Here is a 19790-nt window from a genome sequence, read left to right as displayed (position 1 = left end):
ATTCATCATCATGTAAAACATCAATAACACACACATTTTTTTTTTAAACAAGACATGTAAAAAGGTACATTCTTTAAGCCTGAAAACAGTTCATTTTGATTAGAACACTTGCATCTTGGGAAAACCTAAAAAAATTCAAACTCTGGAACAGTTCTAATAGGTTTGAAACACAAATTATTTTTCAGTCTTGCGGGTCATCATGAGTTCGTAAATATAAAACTTTAGCCGAACTTTATACCGGCGCAGCACAATTTTAGTGACGGAGTTATTGTCCGTCCACAACAACAACAACTCGCACATAAGGCGTGGTTTCACAGTACTGCTTGCACTAATGCCATGTTTTGACACGATGTTAATCCTGAACACCGTAGGGGACGAGTACACGCCCCGTCTCCGTGAAAGCAATGGGGTGTGCGCTCGCTTGTACGCACCCTCGGTTGAGAGAAGTAGCGTGACCCGCTGAGGTCACCGTCTCCAGGTTGTTGGTCTTGACCGGGTCGGTCAGAGAACCATTAATAACCTCCGAGATAAGGGGAGGGAAGCCTGACAATAGATTCATTGTCTCCTCGAACTCGGGATGTAGAACACCATCAATGTGACCTCCAGGTGAGGTCATGGCCTCCGGGTTGCTGGACTTGGTCGGGGAGAAATCAAACACTGCTGTGATCATGGGAGGACAGCCCGTGTTAGGCTCACCTCCAAGACAATGGGTAACGATTTCGTCCGTTACTGATGCTAGCAGAAGATTTGTTGACACGTCTAACTGAAGATGTGGGTCACCATCCACATGACCTCCAGTTAAGGTCATGACGCCATCAAGACGACAAGTAGTAAGGTCTTGATCAGGTGCAGTTACTGGTTCAGGTTCAGACGAGGACAGCCTGTTCTCATGGGTATTCACTCTCTCGGTGGTTACCGTGATTTCAGCGGTAGTTATATCCACTGGGTCAGATATTGACAGCCCCTTTTCATGACTGGCCAATATCAGAGTGGTCGCCGGGATATCATCGGTGGTTGTATCCACTGGGTCAGATATTGACAGCCCCTTTTCATGACTGGCCAATATCAGAGTGGTCGCCGGGATATCATCGGTGGTTGTATCCACTGGGTCAGATATTGACAGCCCCTTTTCATGACTGGCCAATATCAGAGTGGTCGCCGGGATATCATCGGTGGTTGTATCCACTGGGTCAGATATTGACTGCCCCTTTTCATGACTGGTCAACATCAGAGTGGTAGCCGTGATTTTATCTAAACCAATAACTTGCTGAATGCCTTCAGTACTTGTCGGCAGTGGCACACAACTCTCAACTCGTAAGCTATCAGCACGTTTTGACGTTTGTGCTGGTTCTGCTAGGTTAGAGTCGACTTCAGGGACTGAGCCAAAGCTAGTGGCAGCCTTAGTCTGAGACTGACAAAACTCACTACCTACTCTATCAGACAACAAACTATCTTCATCTCTATACCGATCCTCGGAAACTACTACACTAGCCTGAGAGAAAACAGAGACAGATTCTGGAAAGTCAAACAACCCACTAAGCTGCGCCTCCTCCCATAGCCTAAGTAAATCCCGTTCCCTCCTGATCTCTAATAGTTTAACTTCATGTCCGAACAGTTTCTCTAAACTTTTAATGTCAATTTCCTTCCAAGATTCTGACATGAATATATCCCTCCTGATCTCTAACAACTTATCCTCTTTTTCTCTCGCGATCTCTAACAACTTAACTTGATACTTTCTCTCAATTTCTTCAACCCTAACACGTCCGATCTCATAATATTCTATAGTCTAGACACTCCTCCTCTAATCTACCTGTATTCACTAACTCAACACAAATATGATCTCGTAGAACTCTATCTCTATCCGACACATCAACCTCTAGTCCTAGCTCCTCAACTAGACGCAACAACTCTACGCGACAAAACCTGTCTAAAACTTCTAGAGTTGGACACTCAATAAAACTCATTACGTCCATGATTCACACTTACGGAACTTATCCAGCTAAATGGTGGCGGTTAACTACTAAAAATGTGACTCACAACAAACAACTTTAACTTAAACATTAAAAGTAGGGCTATCACCTTTGACACTTTAAACAGGTAGACACCAGCTATACTGGGCCAACCAAACTAAGATATCCAGCTACACTGGATCACAAACGATTCACTCACGTATACTGGGAATTGACCCTCCAGCTATACTGAGCAAACCAAATAAAAATTACGAATTTATTCACGTACCTGGGAATGACCCTCCAGCTGTACTGAATAAACCCGAACACTCCAGTTCCACTGGACCACACAAAACTATTCGAGTATACTGGGCATTAATCCCTCCAGCTATACTGAATCAAAATAAAGATTCCAGCTCTACTGGACCAACATAAAAATCAAGAAAAATAAACTCAGTGTCAATACAAAGGTGATAAGCTCGCTACTTACTCAATGTTTGGAAAACTCTCCTGATTCCGTGAGCAACTTTATTGTCACTACTTCTAAAACTTAAAACTAAAACACAAGCTCGTGAGCCCCCAACTGAAAATGGCATCAAAAGAAACTATTCAACTCGTTGTCTGTCCTATCCCGGACTCTAGCCACCAATTGTTACGTACCCCCTTCTCTAATCCTTTCGAACTAGTCAGGGGATCGTAAACAAGAAGAAGAAAAATAAAAATAAATAAAAGCCAACTTCAGTAATCTCTATTTATTCACCACAAATCACAACACTTAAAGTTAAACCCCGCCACCGAAGTACAACAATCAGAAATATACACAAGTAACTACAACAACTAAAGTTCTTAGTACGACTACCCTACTTGTCCCTAACTGTCAAACCTAGCCTAAGTCTAGTACATGTCGTGGCTTTCCACTAGCTCACAGAGACGACCCATGTCTGTCTTCTCTAAACCTAGCTATCCGAGACGTCCGTCCGTCTCCGTGTGTCCCAAGTGTCTGTCGAGAGTGTGTTCCCAGTCTCCTGTCTACCCTCCTAAAGTACTCGTCCCCCGTGCGTCACCGTGGGAACGATTTTAATTAAGGCCTGACCCTAGGTCATATCCGTCCATGACGGTCCCCTCGGCCCCCTCCGACCTGGAAGGTTTTCCCAGCCGTAAAACACGGACCGTCACTAGCCTAGATCAAGCATCAACGGTCAGCCGTGGTGTCACCGTGTAATTTATGGGCTGTTGGCCACGTTAATAGCCGAGTCCCCCAAGACACCAGGTATGCACCGCCCACAGCGTGGTACCCAATCCGGTGTGGCCGTCAAGACCCCCAGACTCTCACGGCCTATGCTGGCCAGTGCATTAACATGCCTAAGCATTTCATTTTAATTACCTGGCCCTCCTCCATGGGACCAAACCCAGGTAAAGATCACTTGGGTTCGTAACAATATATATAGGTGTATGTATGTATGTATATATATATATATATATATATATATATATATATATATATATATATATATATAGGTGTATGTATGTATATATAAACATATGTTTGTGAGTGTGTATTATTTTTTGAATTGCTAATTTTATGTTGTGTTTAGTTTTGTTCTGTTCCCAAGTTGGTACATTTAAAAAAGATTTACCGTGGCGGAGCACGGGATGCAGCTAGTGTATATATATGTATATATATATATATGTATATATATGTATATATATGTGTATATATATGTATATGTATATATATGTTTATGTATATATATGTGTATATATATGTATATGTATATATATATATATAGGTGTATGTATGTATGTATATATATATATATATATATATATATATATATATATATATATATATATATATAAATATATAGGTGTATATATATATAGGTGTATGTATGTATATATAAACATATGTTTGTGAGTGTGTGTTTTATTTTTTTGAATTGCTAATTTTTTTTTCTAAAATTAAGAAAACCACTAAAAAAGAAGCCCAAAGAAAACACAGTGATAGCAAGAAAGAAACTTCAAAGACTGCTTCAAAAAAAACTATTGAGCAAATGAGACAAGAAAGATTATTACGTGAAACACATGAAAAATTAAGAGCTCAGGCTATTTTATCACCAAAAATCGAGAAACAGGATGCAAAATGTAGTGAAAATAACAGCGAAGTTAAAAGATCTAATAAGAGAAAATATAATTCACAGTATAACCCAGACCTATTTTAAACTATATTTTATTTTTGTCTCAATTTGTATGGCTGTTATTAAACTTCAAGGTTTAAATAAAAATTTATTTTGTGCAATTTATTAATCCATTTAAGTAAACATCGTATGGGTCATCCATTCACACTTTTTAAAAGTATTTCTAGCTCCCCCCCTCTCAAAATAACAATACTTGTTTTGTTAATGGTTCTTCTTTTAAAAAATTATCTATTCTTTATCAACATTGAGTAAAGCGATCAATTTTTATTGTATTTTACAAATTAAATCTTCTATCAATGCAAACTAATGGTTTTACTCTGTTTTTAATATAATTTTAAATTAGATATTAAATTAGTGTTTAATTAATATAAAGATTAGTATATTCAATAAGAAAAGGGGAGATAACAGAATTAATCTCTCAAGTGATTACCTAATCTGCCTGTTTACAATGGTGAAAAAGGGGGCAGATAACGGTCTTTTAGAGATATCAAATATTTTTAGTCAAAGTTGTGTTGAATTGATTAAGAACAAATTACCAAAAATAAGAAAATAAACAAATATAAAAAAAACTATAATAATAAGCATTTAAATTCACTATAATTTTTAATAAACAGGGAGTGATCTCCCCTAAACTTTCTAGAATATTCTTATATGAAACAACAGGGATGGCAACTCTGTATATAGACATGATTTTTAATCCATTTTAAAACTTACACTTTTTACAATAGAATAAAACTCTTAGAAAAAAGAATTGCACACCAAGTGAACGCCAAATAAAATATGCATAGTGCGGAATATTATTAGTGCTTTATAAATTCACATGCGTTTTTTGAGAAATCAGAAATAGCGAAAATTACTACTTTCGGTCAAGGGAAATTACTCAAAATTTAACAAAAAGCAGAGAATTAGATCTTTTACTCACATGTGAAATTTCATTTATCTGAAATAGTAGGCCTACTCAAGTTATAGGCTTTTGAAAAATTCAAAGTAGAAAAAGGTCGACTTCCGGAAATCGCTCAAAAGTTGATACGGATCTATGATTTCGATATAATACTTAAGTTATATATGAAATTTCATCAACCTAGCTGTAACAGTACTCAAATATGAAATTTCATCAACTCAAGTTATCGCGTTCACAGACATACAAACAGGATTGCAAAACTATGTTTTTCCAACACAGGGAGCTGTAAAACGTCGAGATTTGCAAAAATCTTTTTTTTTTTGCATGATTACAACACTTTATCTATACTTCATATATACGAGAAAGTAAAATAGGGATTGGTCTCTGGTAAATCTCTTACTCATTTTGCCTTTAATAAGAAAACACATTTAATTTTTACAAAATTTTCAGCGCATTTAAAAACATTATGTTTTATTTAGTCATGAAATTTTTAGCTGACAGGCTTGAAAAGTGGTTCAAAATTGTAGTTGCCAGAAAGCTTATTTTTCAACCAAAGTTGAATATTTTATAAATATTTGTGAAACAGGTATAAAATGAATTTGGTTTTATTATGGCTAGAAATATTCAAACAAGTAATTATTAGTAGTATAACTTCTGAGCATAATAGTCTTAAAATAGTGAGATCATTACATTTACAATAAAAAGATATGCAAATGCATTTTTAAACATCTTGAATAAAACTGAAAAAGCCCACTGTTTGCCATTGTGTTTACCTTTGGTCACCCTGTAAGCTATGTTTATTTTATCATAGAATATCATTTGAGCTTTTAGATTAGCTTATGACTATGGCACTGTACAATTCTTATTATGCGTGCAAATGAATGTTAACTATTAACAAAATGAAAACAATAAGATCTAGATTTAACAAAATGTTTGTCTACATTTTAGTTTTGTTGACCAAATAAATAATTGTATTCAGTTTTTATAGAAAATAACTGTACATTGTAAAATAACTTATATTGAATTAGTTAAATATTATTAACGAGCCGACCCGCGGCGTATCATACGAGTTGTTTTATTTTCTACTTCTCAGTAATTCATAATTTGTGAATTCGACAGTACCAATGCTGCCACTGAAAATATTTGCTTTAAAACACTAACCCACCCCCCTTTCCCCTAACCCCAACCCTACACCCCCCCCTGTGAAAGCAACCTCCTCTTAGTTACCTCCTGTAAGTTTAACATCGTTTCAAACTAAATTATCTGCCCCTAATAGCCGTCACTAAACCCTGCTCTACGATTTGTAAATATTTAGCGTGACCACAACTTACCAGACCATGTTGGGGTGGGGTGGGGGTGATAGTGATAGAGAGAAAGAGAGGGGACTGTAAGGAGGCGCTTGCAGCTTGTTTTCTAACGTCTCCCAGAAGAGAATTATATATATAGATAATGCAAAGGAATAAACTAATTTCACTATTATTCTTTAGTGTTTATTTCCTCACACATCATGGACAAAAGTGCTTTAAAACAACAGGTACAACTAAAAATCAGCTGAATACAAATAAAAATTGTGTTTTTATGGAGTTCATTGATTTCTTCAATGTCATAAGTTTTGAAAACGTTTGTCTGTTTTATTTGAATGTGTGAAGCATGCTTACAGCATAATGTAATAGAAAATTTATGACCAGACATATTTATCATACACAACAAAAGTTTTAATAGAATGTTACAGTGATGATAATTACATTTTTTCTATGTTGCGCCAGAATTAATTATAAAGAGGAAGGAAACATTTTGCGTAACTATTATTTTTTAAGCTTTGTTAACTTGGCTCCAAAAACAATCAAAATCCCTTAAGAACTCTAAAATTGATGAAGTGTATCATTTATCATCTAGGCAGTTGGTGCCTAGTGTCGTCTGAGAAAGTTACTTAAGATAAATAGTTTTTAAAATCTAAATATTTTGATAACCTATATATTCTATTTTTAATGTAATAGCTAGCTAAAATGCATTTTATAACTGGCCAGTTCAAAATAAGTTTGTAAGGCAATTACTAATTTGTTTTAAAAAACAGAAATTAGGACCTAGAAATAGGACCTATTGCCAAAAATGAACATCTAATTTATTAATAGAAGCTACATTTTACATCACACAATTTTCAAAAACAGCTCATTTTTCAGCTAAAAAACAATGTCAACAAAATTTGATGTGTGTTTAAATTTTTAAATAATGTTGGTCATAAAATGGCATCTAATTAAACAAGGTAGATGTGTATAGTGCAAAACTTAATATAAAATACAAATTTCCTTATAAATTAGGATCATCAATATCAGTTTGTTTGCTTCCAAGTATATCCTCTTCCCATTTGGAAAGCTGTTCAATGAAACCTCGGTTAGGTCTCATAGACTGATTACATTTAAACACATGTTCATAAGCCTCCTGTAAAAGAAATTACATGTCATTATTTTAGTCTTAAAGGTAAAACAAAATGAACTAAAAAATTAATGAAAACATTTTTTTCACTGGGTCACACTCTTATTTTGTTTTAATCTGAATAAAAACATGTACAATTTTTTTGCTCAACATGAAGTTAAGATTTTAATTTTTTGTTACATTTATTTTTTCAAACTCTACAAATGTTATCAGTTGAGTTACTACATAATGCAACTATAAAATCATCAATTACATTTGTATTCAATACAGAGTTCTTAAAATTGTTAGCATTAATTAATACTAAGGTTAATTTTGTCATTCATCTATTATGTTCACTTTGCTGTCAATACAGAAGAAAGTGATTTTGTTCCTCATTAAAGTAATGATTTGCATACTTTTAAGCAATACTAACTTCTAGTTATAGACAGCATGATTTAGACATTGTATCCATAGTGTGTAATTATAATTATTAACTTTTTTAATTTCCTGGAATTCATTTTTTTTTAAAAATTCTTTGTTTATGAACTGATTGTTAATTGACCAGTCCATGATCTAGAGGCTGTCAGATATCACTGACTTTTACAATGTACAAAACTTCCAATAAATGCTGCATTTACTTCCTTGGCTCTGTGTCAAACTAAATAAAAATGAAAGTATGTATGTGGATGGGTGTCTTTTATGCATTACTACATCTTTCATCCGATTTGCAAGAAATTTTAGCAAGTTGTTGAGACTACTCCTAGGAAGGTATCCGGGATGTGCGATTTGGCTCCCCCATGAGCATTATGGCACCTACATTCGTTTTAAAGATTGTGATACACTATGGAAGCAATGGGCTACTATAGTTCACGTGTCTAAAAATACACAATTTGTAACACATTATCTTAAAATATTGCACCAGCCTTTCTTCTGATACAGCTGAAATTATGCAAATCTGATCCAGTTAGAGAAAAGTACTTAACGTCATAATTAGTAGCTACTGCTAAACCTTGCAGTTAAAATTTCTAGGCATTTTAAAAAATGTCTCGATTTCATACTTAGCCAATTTATATAAATGCTTAAATTACCTTATAGTGCAGAAGTGATATTTTTGACCCAAAATAAACCCCTATCGCAATATACTTAACTCCATATTAATTCTAGCACATTTAAAACTAACTTAAAGCTTACTTTCAATGTCCACCTAAAATGCTGAATCAAAATAGCAATAACTATTGTAACAGGACGGCTGATCCCAAGGTTTCCAAAAACCAAAACTGGAAATTCTTCCTCAAAATGAAAGTCTATAAAATAAAATAAAATAAATAATTTAAAAACATTATTTATAAATTAAATTAAATTAATTACAGGCCCTTTGATAAATCCCAATGACATCTGACATAAGGAATTGAGTCAATTTGAAACTTGGCTAAAGGATTTATCAATACAAGTCTGGATATGTAATATATGGGATTAACGACTGTCTTGTACAACCCAAATTTTATAACTTTGGGACTGACTTTACTACAAGGTAAGCAGTTTTGGCTCAGGTTCTACTAGAGGGTCTGAGAGAAAAAGAAAGTCATTGCATAACATGATATTAGTTACATTTTTTTTCGGCATTACTATACCATTCATCCAGTTGAAGTACCCCTCCCTATCAACTGCAAGAAGCCAACTAGAGAGGAGATTATCAAGGCAATCTCCCAGATGAAGAATGGGAAGGCAGATGGACCTGGAGACATTTCAGCAGAGGCCTTAAAAGCAGACCTGGAGCATCAGTAGAGGTGTGGTAGGAGGAAGATAAAAGCAGACCTGGAGCATCAGTAGAGGTGTGGTAGGAGGAAGATAAAAGGAGACCTGAAGCATCAGTAGAGGTGTGGTAGGAGGAAGATAAAAGCAGACCTGAAGCATCAGTAGAGGTGTGGTAGGAGGAAGATAAAAGGAGACCTGAAGCATCAGTAGAGGTGTGGTAGGAGGAAGATAAAAGGAGACCTGGAGCATCAGTAGAGGTGTGGTAGGAGGAAGATAAAAGGAGACCTGAAGCATCAGGAGAGGTGTGGTAGGAGGAAGATAAAAGGAGACCTGGAGCATCAGTAGAGGTGTGGTAGGAGGAAGATAAAAGGAGACCTGGAGCATCAGTAGAGGTGTGGTAGGAGGAAGATAAAAGGAGACCTGGAGCATCAGTAGAGGTGTGGTAGGAGGAAGATAAAAGCAGACCTGGAGCATCAGTAGAGGTGTGGTAGGAGGAAGAAATATTAACAGACTGGAAGGAATGCCATCTGATAAAGCTCCCCAAAAAAGGGAACCTCATTAACTGTAAAAATTACAGGGAGATCATACTCCTCATTTCTTCTTTCTTCTTCTTCATTCTACTGTTGGAAGGTATTCCCTCTAACACAATCAATTGTCAACTTAGGTGCAATATAGGCTTCTTGACTCTGATTTCAGCCAGCTTTTCTTTTTGGATTTGCTTCCATAGCCTTTGTCCAACCAAGAACACATTACAAGGCAGCAGTTGTTTGATTTTGGAGTTTTCTCTCCTAGAAGAGTTGCTCTCCCAAGCTGTCAAGCCTCATCTGCCAGAGGGTTCGAAATCGTGACTTTTTCGTTTCGCAACCATGAGTTTTACCGACTTGACCACGCCCACCCCTACATTCCTCTAAATACCAGGGTCAGATTGTGACATCATTATAATTGAGTAGTCAGTAGATTGGAACTCACCACTGTACAATAATTTCATTGATTATGAAAAAGCTTTCAACAGAGTGGATTGAGATACAATGAAAATAAAACGGGAGTGATTTGCCCTAAACTTTCTCGAATATTCTTATATAACTCGGAATATAGACATGATTTTTAAGTACTTTTATAGCGTTTTTGTCAGATACATAGATAGATAGATACACAGACAGCGAAACTATTATATAGAACTTAAAATATAGACATGATTTTTAATTACTTAAACTTTTAAAAATAGAATAGAATCTCATAGAAAAAAGAATTGTGCACCAAGCGACCGCCAAAACAAAATGTGCATAATAGTGCGCAATATTATTAGTACTTTATAAATTTACATGCGTCCTTTTGAGAAATCGGAAATAGCGTAAATTAGTACTTCCGGTCAACGGAAATTACTCAAAATTTGACAGAAGGTAGAGAATTAGATCTTTTACTTACATGTGAAATTTCATTTATCTATCCTAAATAGTACTCAAGTTATAGGCTTTTGAAAATTCAAAGTAGAAAAAGTACCACTTCCGGTTATCGGAAATCACTCAAAAGTTGATAAGGATCTACGATTTTGATAAAATACTTACATATGAAATTTCATCAACCTAGCTGTAACACTACTCAAGTTATCGTGTTTACACACAGACAGACAGACACACACACACACACAAACGGACACACAGACATACGGACAAGATTGCAAAATTATGTTTTTCCGTATCAGTGAGGTGTAAATTGTCGAGATTTGTAAAAATCTTGATTTTTTTTTTTTTTGCACGATTACAAGACTTTCTCTATATTTCGTATATACGAGAAAGTAAAAACATACCGCTCATAAAAATCATATTGAAAAAAAAAGAAAATCCACTCCATATCCCCTTATGTTGAATGCTTACGATTTTAAATTTATAGTTTTACCAGATGCCAACAAAGCAAAAAAAAGTTGCATTAAATTTATGGTAAATTGAATGTAAATACTTAATAATGATGACAGAACTGTCTGCATGCATTAGAGTGAGACAACACTACCTGCTAACATATGCCCCTTTTCTAATAACAATATCATTTTATTTACTGTTGTTAACAATTTCTAAATTATAAAAAGCAAATATACTATTTTCAAAAAATCTACCTTTAAAGTCACATGCAGGTTTAAAATAACTGTGCAAGTCAGCATCATTTTCATCCTCCACTTGAATATGGAGAAGATGGGGGCCTGGTTCAGGAAAGCTTTATATACAGTCAATAAATTGAAATTACAATACAGTGAATACAATTTAAGATCAATACAGACTAATGGTGTCAATGATTAAAGATGATTTATCTAATAATACTTTTTTAATACTCATTAGAAAACAGTTATTTCTTTACAGCTTTATTAAGATACATCCGCATATGCATCTCCACTAAAAAAAAATTGTGGAAAAATCTTGGTAACTATGACAACGGCGGCCACCTTGAAAAATTAACCTCTTCGTAGGTTTTCCACCATTCATAAAATAATATATTTTAAGCCCAATAAACAATGAATTCATAATCTTCTTCCATATTTTGGGTACTCAGCTAAAATTTTTCAGGTGGATATCAGGATTTTGAAAATGCATAGAGCTCACTAAGTTTCTGCTTCCACACAACAGTTAATGTGTCCTCGAATCTTGAGATCTTTTTGAATGTAAGGTGCATTCCCATGTTGCCAATTTCCCATGTAAAGTAAGCCCTGTATAATCTCAACTGGGTATGGTTTGATTTCATCCAATTCCTTTCAGGATTAAAAAAAAAAGAATTTAGTTGAATTGTATTGAATAGAAGCAACAGGAATAAAAAACAAAAAGGAAATACAAATTGATTGTTCATTGAATGGATATTTGTATCAAACATTTTACTTAAAACAAATATTTATTTTAAGTCAGCTACTTTATTGGTTTCTTCAATTCTCTGTTTGGTTGCTTAAACATAGCTGGGCAAACGTGTTGTTTTAACATTGGTTAGTATTGGTATTGATAAAAATATAATATTTTATTAACAAATCTGAACTTTTAACTGTTGTCCAAGGATAGTTTTGTTATTCTGCTTAGTACCATAGCAAATATATGTTAATTTGTCAAAATCTTAATTAGTAAATAAGACAAAATACATATAATTGTGACTTATCACACTTTAAGCAAAGAAATGTGATTTTTTAATCAGAAGGTCTAAAGATTGTCAAATTGTTTTTTTATGAATAAAAGGTATCAGAACCTTATGAGCTTTAATTTGTGGACAAGAATAGCATTTTGATTCAACATATACACAAAAATAAACTACTAAATAAAATGTCACAAACCAGTTTCAACAACTGAAGAACTTTACAAGATATTACAATAAATAATGTGTTTTTATGTTTTTTTCCAAATTTTATTCCATTATTTTAATTGGCTTACTCTCTCAAGCAAATGATCCATAACTGTTGTACAAAGTTATGACATATATATATATATAAGCAACCACAAATAAAAAGCTACACAGTGGAAATAAACCAGGAGTGATCTCCCCTAAACTTTCTCGAAAATATCAATATTATTATATAACTATTATAACACTACGGGGATGGCAACTCTGGAAATAGACATGATTTTTAATTACTAAAACTTTAAAAGAGGTTGGTTTTCATAAAAAAGCAGAAAACATCTTTGATTACAAACTATACACTATAAAATAGCTTTAAGCTACTTTTTTTGTGGTCTCATATCATCATAAAAAAAAAAAATAATAATACAGAAATTTAAACTTACCCTAGGTGTATAAATTATTTTTTGTGTTCTTAAGAAAGGATACAAGGCTGAAAATTCTTCATAACCACCTAAAAAACAAAGATTATAACAAAGTAGTTAAATTACAAGCAATTACAAAGTCAACTCAGCAATAATTATATATAAATAAGGATTGAGTTAAGAAATTAAAGTTTCTTGCCTTTGAGTATCATGACTGGATTTCGACTTCCAGCACTCCAGATCACCTGAGCACATTCAAAGGCTGGTGCTAATAAAAATGTAACAAAGATTTTTAGTAATCAAATACTGTAAGAGTAAGAAATGAAATAAACTTTGCAGTGTTCCTTTATACTACAAAATATTTAACAAATGAAATTGTGAATGATTATCAGGATTCAAAATTAATAAACCCTAAACAAGCATAAGAGCTTTCATTACAAGGAAAAATTAATTTTAAAATTATATTTTGTACATACTTAATCCCACAAGATCTGATGTATTACTGTCGTACACGACAACATGTTTTTTACACTCAAGCTCAGCATCATATGGAATCATAAATGATGATTTATCATTCTGGTAATAGAATAGTTGTACAAGTGATTTAATATTTGGAAATTTAAAAAATAAAACAGACAACTGTGTCTCATCAACTACAATTTTGATGCAAAAGCAATGTTATATTTAACTTTCAATACAAGTAATTACTCTAGTTTAATATTTTGACCATTAAATTTTCATTATTAAGAAAAAGCAAATTTTCAGTTAAATAATAGAACTTCTTGACTCTTTTTGAAGTTTATAGTGAAGATCATTTGCAGGGCTACCGTGTATCATCCTGTCTAGTTAAATAATAATATAAACTACTGAGATTTAGGTTGCAATAGATAATAAGTGCATTTACCCTTGGTGCATTTTTTGCAGTAACTACATGACTTTCATTGTACTCACTTTTTTTTCTGGCATCTGTAAATATTGTTTAAAAAATTAATTTTTGTTCCAAAAACTCAAAAATATAATGTCAACGAGACTAATTAAAATTTTATTTCAACAGGCATTTTACATGTAACATGTCAGTAAAGATCTTATCAAGACATCTTTATCTGTGAAATCTCTGTCTTATAATTCCTGATTATACTTCAATAATTTTAAATTAAGCAATCACGATATTTAAAAAAAATAAAGATGTTTGAAAAAAACGTATAAGTTAACAAGATTCAAATTGTCAAAGTGATTTTTAAAAAGAAGCTAAACAAGTTCTTTGTTGAACTTTGACATAACCTTGTCTTCATTGAACTACAAAACACTCTAAAGCTCTAGTGGAAAAAATAACTTATGGTGTTTTTTTTTGTCCTCCAAGCTTAGATAACTTTCAAGCATATTCAAATATTTATTACTACTAGTTGCAACTGCTACAATAATTATTAATGAAATTAATTTGTTTCAGCTCATACTGTGTGGCTAATCCCCTTCATTGGTTAAGAGTTTTTGCTGAGACCCTTACATGGCTGTAATGTTATGAGCGACATTTAGAATGAGAATGATTGTTTGATTTTTATTGACATAATCACTTCTCAGCTTGAAAATGGCTGATGTTAGATTTGGTTCATGCTGGGTTTATTTCATAGGACAGGTTAAAGAAAACCTTATCATTGACATTATTGACAATAACAGGTTATCATTGATCAAGCAGGCCTTTAATTATTACTATAAATAAGTATTTATACATTCAAGTGGATAAGAAAAAATAATAAATTTTATTTCTAAACATTTCTAAACATTTATAAAAGTTTTTAGGTTAATAATCATTTATTAGGATGAATTTTTAAGTAATGAGAGAGTCTATTTGAATAACCTTCAAACTCTATTGGTAGTTAGTTATTTTTAACAGAACAATCACTGTACAAAATTATTTGAAAATGAGATATTTTAGACTATTTAAAGAGGAGAATAATTCATGGAAGTGATTTGAAGGTTTGCCTATCTTTCTCAATACAATGTAGTTTTTTCATCTCTACAAGAGTGTGTGTTAGTTACCATAGAATTATAACGGCTGTAGTAGATCTATTTTTTTTTTACAAAACCACTAGACTATCAAGGTGCAAAATTTTTTTATTTTGTTGCCTTTGGTCGGATTTTGGGTCAACGTGGTTGAGTCAGTAAAGCTCAGGGTTGCTAAACCACTAAGTCTCAAGTTCAAACTCTCAGGCAGATGAGGCTCCATGGCTGGGGATAGCGCTGCCTTGTAGTTTGTTCTTGGTTGCACAAAGGCTGTGGAAGCAAATCCAAGAAGAAAAGCATGCTGAAATCGGAGTCAATGGCCTTTATGGCCCATAACCATTTGACACATATACTTAATTTTGTTGGACAAGAATCTTTTCGGATATTTAAGTTAAGCACGAAGAAGAAGAAAAAATAAGGACCCCCAAAACTGCCTGCACTTGTAGGTAACAGGGATAACTCTCAAGCAAGGGTGGCATGTTATGTAAATTATGACCATCATGGTCCTGCAGAGTAGTGATTAGACACATTAATATGCTGCTCTCCCCTAAACATTTCTCACCTCCATGATACCCAGCCTCCACCTGTTTCTGACCCACCATAAAAACTTCATATCTTTGTAGGTAACATGGATTAGTTTTTAGATCTCAGCCCAGCAGATAGTATTTTTATGTAATGTATGGCCCTCAGGGTCCAGCAAGGAGATCTTGGGGGAAATCAGCACCACTGCTCTCTCCCCTCATCATTTCTCACCAATGTTCCCTCTAAGGACCAAGAGTGTGTGTTCAAAAAATGTTGTGTGCGCGGTGCTAAAAATGACTTGGGCAAGGTTAATATGTATGTTTAGGCTTGCAATTAAGCAGAGTAATGAAGGCATGCATTTTGATAAATTAATAGTATAATGTGTAGGACTAATGAAATGTATGCAATTAAAAGAAGATACGAATCCCATCTAAATAAAATAAAATACACAACAGAAACTTTTAGAGTTTTACTTAGACAACAGGTTATATGGTCGACGTACTATGTTAGTGTAATGACTCGGTGCGGTCCGCAACCCGCGCTCGCCCTCGATACGCCTCTGCGACCATATATAATTCAGTAATGAGCTTTTTATATAATTACCTATCATGTATGGGTCCTCCTGTGACGGCCGCCCCACCCACCGTCCCCTCACCTCTGGTAATATAATAGTTATAAATCTTTTAATTTTGAACATTTCAGGTGATTATCTAATTTTAATGTTGATTTTGTGATCACTCAACGTGACGTTGTAAAACATATGCTATTTTGATTTTAAATAGGGCTTGTAGTCTCGCTTTCTCTCAATTCGAATTAGAAAACTCGTTAGCCAGGGAGAGATTTAAATTTTCAAACTAAATTAATTTTTGGCACCACTAGATCCTAAAATGAATTTTAAGGTAGAACTCTACTACACTATCTTGGATATGGGTATACAGACTTTAGAAGATTAGAAGAGAGTTTCAGACAATTTGAACAACATAATATTCTGGTTGGCTTCCTTTATGATATATCCAATATCAACCAAAAGACACCTGCAGATATACTTAGTGACTGCAAAAATTTAGAAACGTTGTTGATGCATTGTGCAGGCTGTTTAGTGGGGAGGGGGGGGGGGGGGGATGAACAAAATCCAACACATTTAAAAAAATTCTTTGCACCTTGATAGACTAGCGGTTTTGTAAAAACAAAAATAAGAAAACAAATCGACTACAGCAGTGATTGTCCTACAGTAACTAACACACACTGTTGCGTAGAAAAAAGTTGAAGTATGAAAAATAGGCAAACATTTAAACCACTTATATTATACGACATATTGCTCTTCTATAAATAGCTGAATAGTTGTGCCTATAAAGCAATCAAACTAGTTATGTACTAAGCGAATTAGATTTTTTTTTCTTCTTTAATAATTATTAAACGTAAGCATCCTGACGAATGACTAAGGCAAGGTATAAAAGGGAATTAAAAAAATAAAACAAACACAGGAAACCATTACACATATCACGTTTCCTTGAACCACCATTCTTTGACCCAATTGCCAGATAAGAAGGTTAACGATACATAATTTTTGTCTGGGATAAATGAGAAATTTTAAAACTCATTATTCAAGGCCAGAAATGAGTTGGAGCCAATCTCTGTGTGGTTTGTTGTCTCAAGATGGATATACTTTGCAATGAAATAGGTTAAATGGTTTAGTTTAGAATTAAGTGAGTCTTCTAATATATATATATATATATATATATATATATATATATATATATATATATATATATATATATATATATATATATATATATATATATATATATAATATATATATAAAGCTCAATTCTGTATGTAATAAACCGGGAGTGATCTCCCCTAAACTTTCTCGAATATTCTAATATAACACTACGGGGGATGGCAACTCGGGATATAGACTTCTAGACATGATTTTTAATCCATTTTAAATACTCAAATTTAAAAAAATAGAATATAATCTCGTAGAAAAAAAGAAATGCACACCAAGTGAACGCTAAATAAAGATGTGTATAATAGTGCGCAATATTATTAGTACTTTATAAATTTACATGTGTTTTTTGAGAAATCGGAAATAGCGTAAATAAGTACTTCCGGTCAACGGAAATAACTCAAAATTTGACAGAAGGTAGAGAATTAGATCTTTTACTTACATATCAAATTTCATTTATCTATCTGAAATAGTACTCAAGTTATAGGCTTTTGAAAAATTCAAAGTAGAAAATGTACCACTTCCGGTTATCGGAAATCGCTCAAAAGTTGATACGGATCTACGATTTTGATAAAATACTTATATAAGAAATTTCATCAACCTAGCTGTAACGGTACTCAAGTTATCGTGTTTACACACAAACACACACACACACACACACACACACACACACACACACAGACAAGATTGCAAAATTATGTTTTTCCGTATCAGTGAGATGTAAAACGTATCAGTGAGATGTAAAACGTCGAGATTTGCAAAAATCTCGATTTTTTTTTTTGCACAATTACAAGACTTTCTCTATACTTCGTATATACGAGAAAGTAAAAATACATATGATTGTCGTTGACATACTTGGATGGATTAAAGTGTTAGACTATTATTGTGTGCATTTGTCTAAATTTATGAGTTAAAAAATTACTATTGAAAGTGTTGGGAAATAATTTTCATTTTTCAAACTGATAGTAATAATTGTCGGCATGTTCATTAAACACAATTTTAAAAAAATAACAAAAATTCTAATTATATCTGAAAATTATTTATATTTAGTCCTTTAGCACTTACTTCCCTTTGATAAATTAGGAAAACACAATTACTTCCCTTTATAAAACATTGCATTAGTGGAAAAGAATTTACTTTTTATTACTTTGTTTTGGTGTTGGGGAAAAAAAATAATTACATAATTAGCGGGGATTGATCAAGTGCAAATGTTGTAGGTATTTTACGAATAAGCTTGGAGTATTATAATGGTTCATTTGGTTTGGTTTGGCACCTACGTTCGTTTAAGTGAGTGCAAAAAGACTATGAATAAGTTGGGGTACTATAGACGATTATTAAGCTTTTTTCGTTTTCGTTTGTGTTTTTTCTTTGGGTTTGTGTTTGTATTTGTGTTTGGTTTTGCGTTTGGATTTGGTTTGTTTTCGTTTGCTTTTACGTTTGTTTTTTTTTGTGTTCGTATTGGTGTTGTGGTTGTGGTTGGGTTTGTTGTTAGGTTTTTGTTTTCGTTTCCTTTTTTGTTTGTTTTTTCTTTGTGTTTGTATTGGTGTTTGTGGTTGTGGTTGGGTTTGTTGTTAGGTTTTTGTTTTCGTTTGTATTTGTAATTGTGTTAGCGTTATGTTTGCGTTTTGTTGTTTTGGTTGGTTGTGGTTTGGGTGGGCAGTGCCGGGTTTATGATGATTACTAAACACACAGGTAATGGTCTTTAACAGAAAGGTTTTCACAGAAGCCAGAGCAGGGCCTGGCCGGCTAGTATATATATATATATATATATATATATATATATATATATATATATATATATATATATATATATATATATATATATATATATATATATATATAATACACACACATATAAATTGCGGGGGGGGGGGGAGGGGTAATAATTTTTGCATATGGCGCCAGCATTGCTGATATTTGATGCAGCCCTCAAGGCTGAAAAGTTTGGAGACCCCTGAATTAAACCAATAAGGTTAATTTAATAGCCCATGTAACACATTTGTTATTTTTCTTAGTGTTGTGTAAGATGTGTTGGAATAATTATGCAATATTCTCAATATTAGAAAATACTTGGATTAGTACAAATCTTTAAAAATGTATGGGGTGCTTAAAACGAAGGCTTCAAGCGCCCTTCTAATCTTTACTATAATAATTAATATTAAGAATTAAAATTATCCTACCGATTAAAAGCAGATAATTAATGTCACTTAGACATGAGTAGTTTCTTCCTTGCTGCAGCAGGTTGTACAGCGCATTTGGCTCAATCAATTTTAAACTCGGCATTTTCCTAGGCCAACTCAAAACCTAACTAATAATGTTTAGATCTAGACTAGATTTAGATATTGAATAGCCTATTATTATTATGTCAGTAGGCCAATTGTAATTATTAAATAACCTGTTGTCTCCAGAAAAGAAGAAACCCTTTCACATAGAAATTAAACAAAACGCTTGCTTGCTAAATAAAATAGTTCAGATGAATGATGTGCGTGTAGATTCTATATTTCATTATGGTTGTTCATTTTATTCGTATAAAGATAAGGAGACAAAAAATACATAAACTAAAAATAAATATAATACAGTTAAAAACGAAATGAT

The 19790-nt window shown here is 33.2% G+C and overlaps 2 protein-coding genes across 16 annotated transcripts in view; one reads left to right on the top strand and one right to left on the bottom strand.

Annotated features, from left to right (window-relative positions):
- Positions 1 to 4234, top strand: part of LOC131945114 (leukocyte receptor cluster member 1 homolog) — a 43580-nt gene extending 39346 nt beyond the window's left edge. For all 13 annotated transcript variants that reach the window (XM_059306201.1, XM_059306184.1, XM_059306153.1 and 10 more), the window contains one exon: positions 3917 to 4234. In XM_059306201.1, coding sequence (XP_059162184.1) covers positions 3917 to 4171 — 255 coding nt within the window. In that variant the 3' untranslated portion in view covers positions 4172 to 4234. The remainder of the gene's footprint in view (positions 1 to 3916) is intronic.
- Positions 4235 to 6516: 2282 nt separating this feature from the next.
- On the bottom strand, positions 6517 to 19654 carry LOC131945099 (serine/threonine/tyrosine-interacting-like protein 1). Of its 3 annotated transcripts, none has more exons than XM_059306091.1 (9): positions 19376 to 19654; positions 13848 to 13909; positions 13420 to 13519; positions 13143 to 13211; positions 12965 to 13032; positions 11807 to 11952; positions 11326 to 11423; positions 8652 to 8764; positions 6517 to 7487 (listed from the first exon to the last, which is right to left on the bottom strand). In XM_059306091.1, the coding sequence occupies exons 1-9, from the start codon at positions 19476 to 19478 to the stop codon at positions 7356 to 7358; spliced, it is 891 nt and encodes a 296-aa protein (XP_059162074.1). In that variant the 5' UTR covers positions 19479 to 19654; the 3' UTR covers positions 6517 to 7355. The 3 variants fall into 3 exon arrangements, with proteins under 3 accessions (XP_059162074.1, XP_059162093.1, XP_059162084.1); XM_059306110.1 differs by lacking the exon at positions 19376 to 19654 and adding an exon at positions 16962 to 16986; XM_059306101.1 differs by lacking the exon at positions 19376 to 19654 and adding an exon at positions 15507 to 15711.
- Between the last annotated feature and the right edge of the window lie 136 nt (positions 19655 to 19790).

This window comes from Physella acuta, unplaced genomic scaffold (assembly GCF_028476545.2).
Source record: "Physella acuta isolate Inbredline_101_S28 unplaced genomic scaffold, ASM2847654v3 ptg000049l, whole genome shotgun sequence".
Classification (NCBI taxonomy): Eukaryota; Metazoa; Mollusca; class Gastropoda; family Physidae; genus Physella; species Physella acuta.
Note: the sequence above shows the minus strand (reverse complement) of the source record. Positions and strands in the feature narration are given on the sequence as shown.

Coding starts and splice junctions, on each gene's coding strand:
- LOC131945099 (XM_059306091.1), bottom strand. CDS start 19,478: ATGCCGAGTTTAAAATTGATTGAGCCAAATGCGCTGTACAACCTGCTG. Junction 13,910..19,375: donor TAATTATCTGCTTTTAATCG/GTAGGATAATTT, acceptor CAATATTTACAG/ATGCCAGAAAAAAAAGTGAG. Junction 13,520..13,847: donor CTGCAAAAAATGCACCAAGG/GTAAATGCACTT, acceptor TTCTATTACCAG/AATGATAAATCATCATTTAT.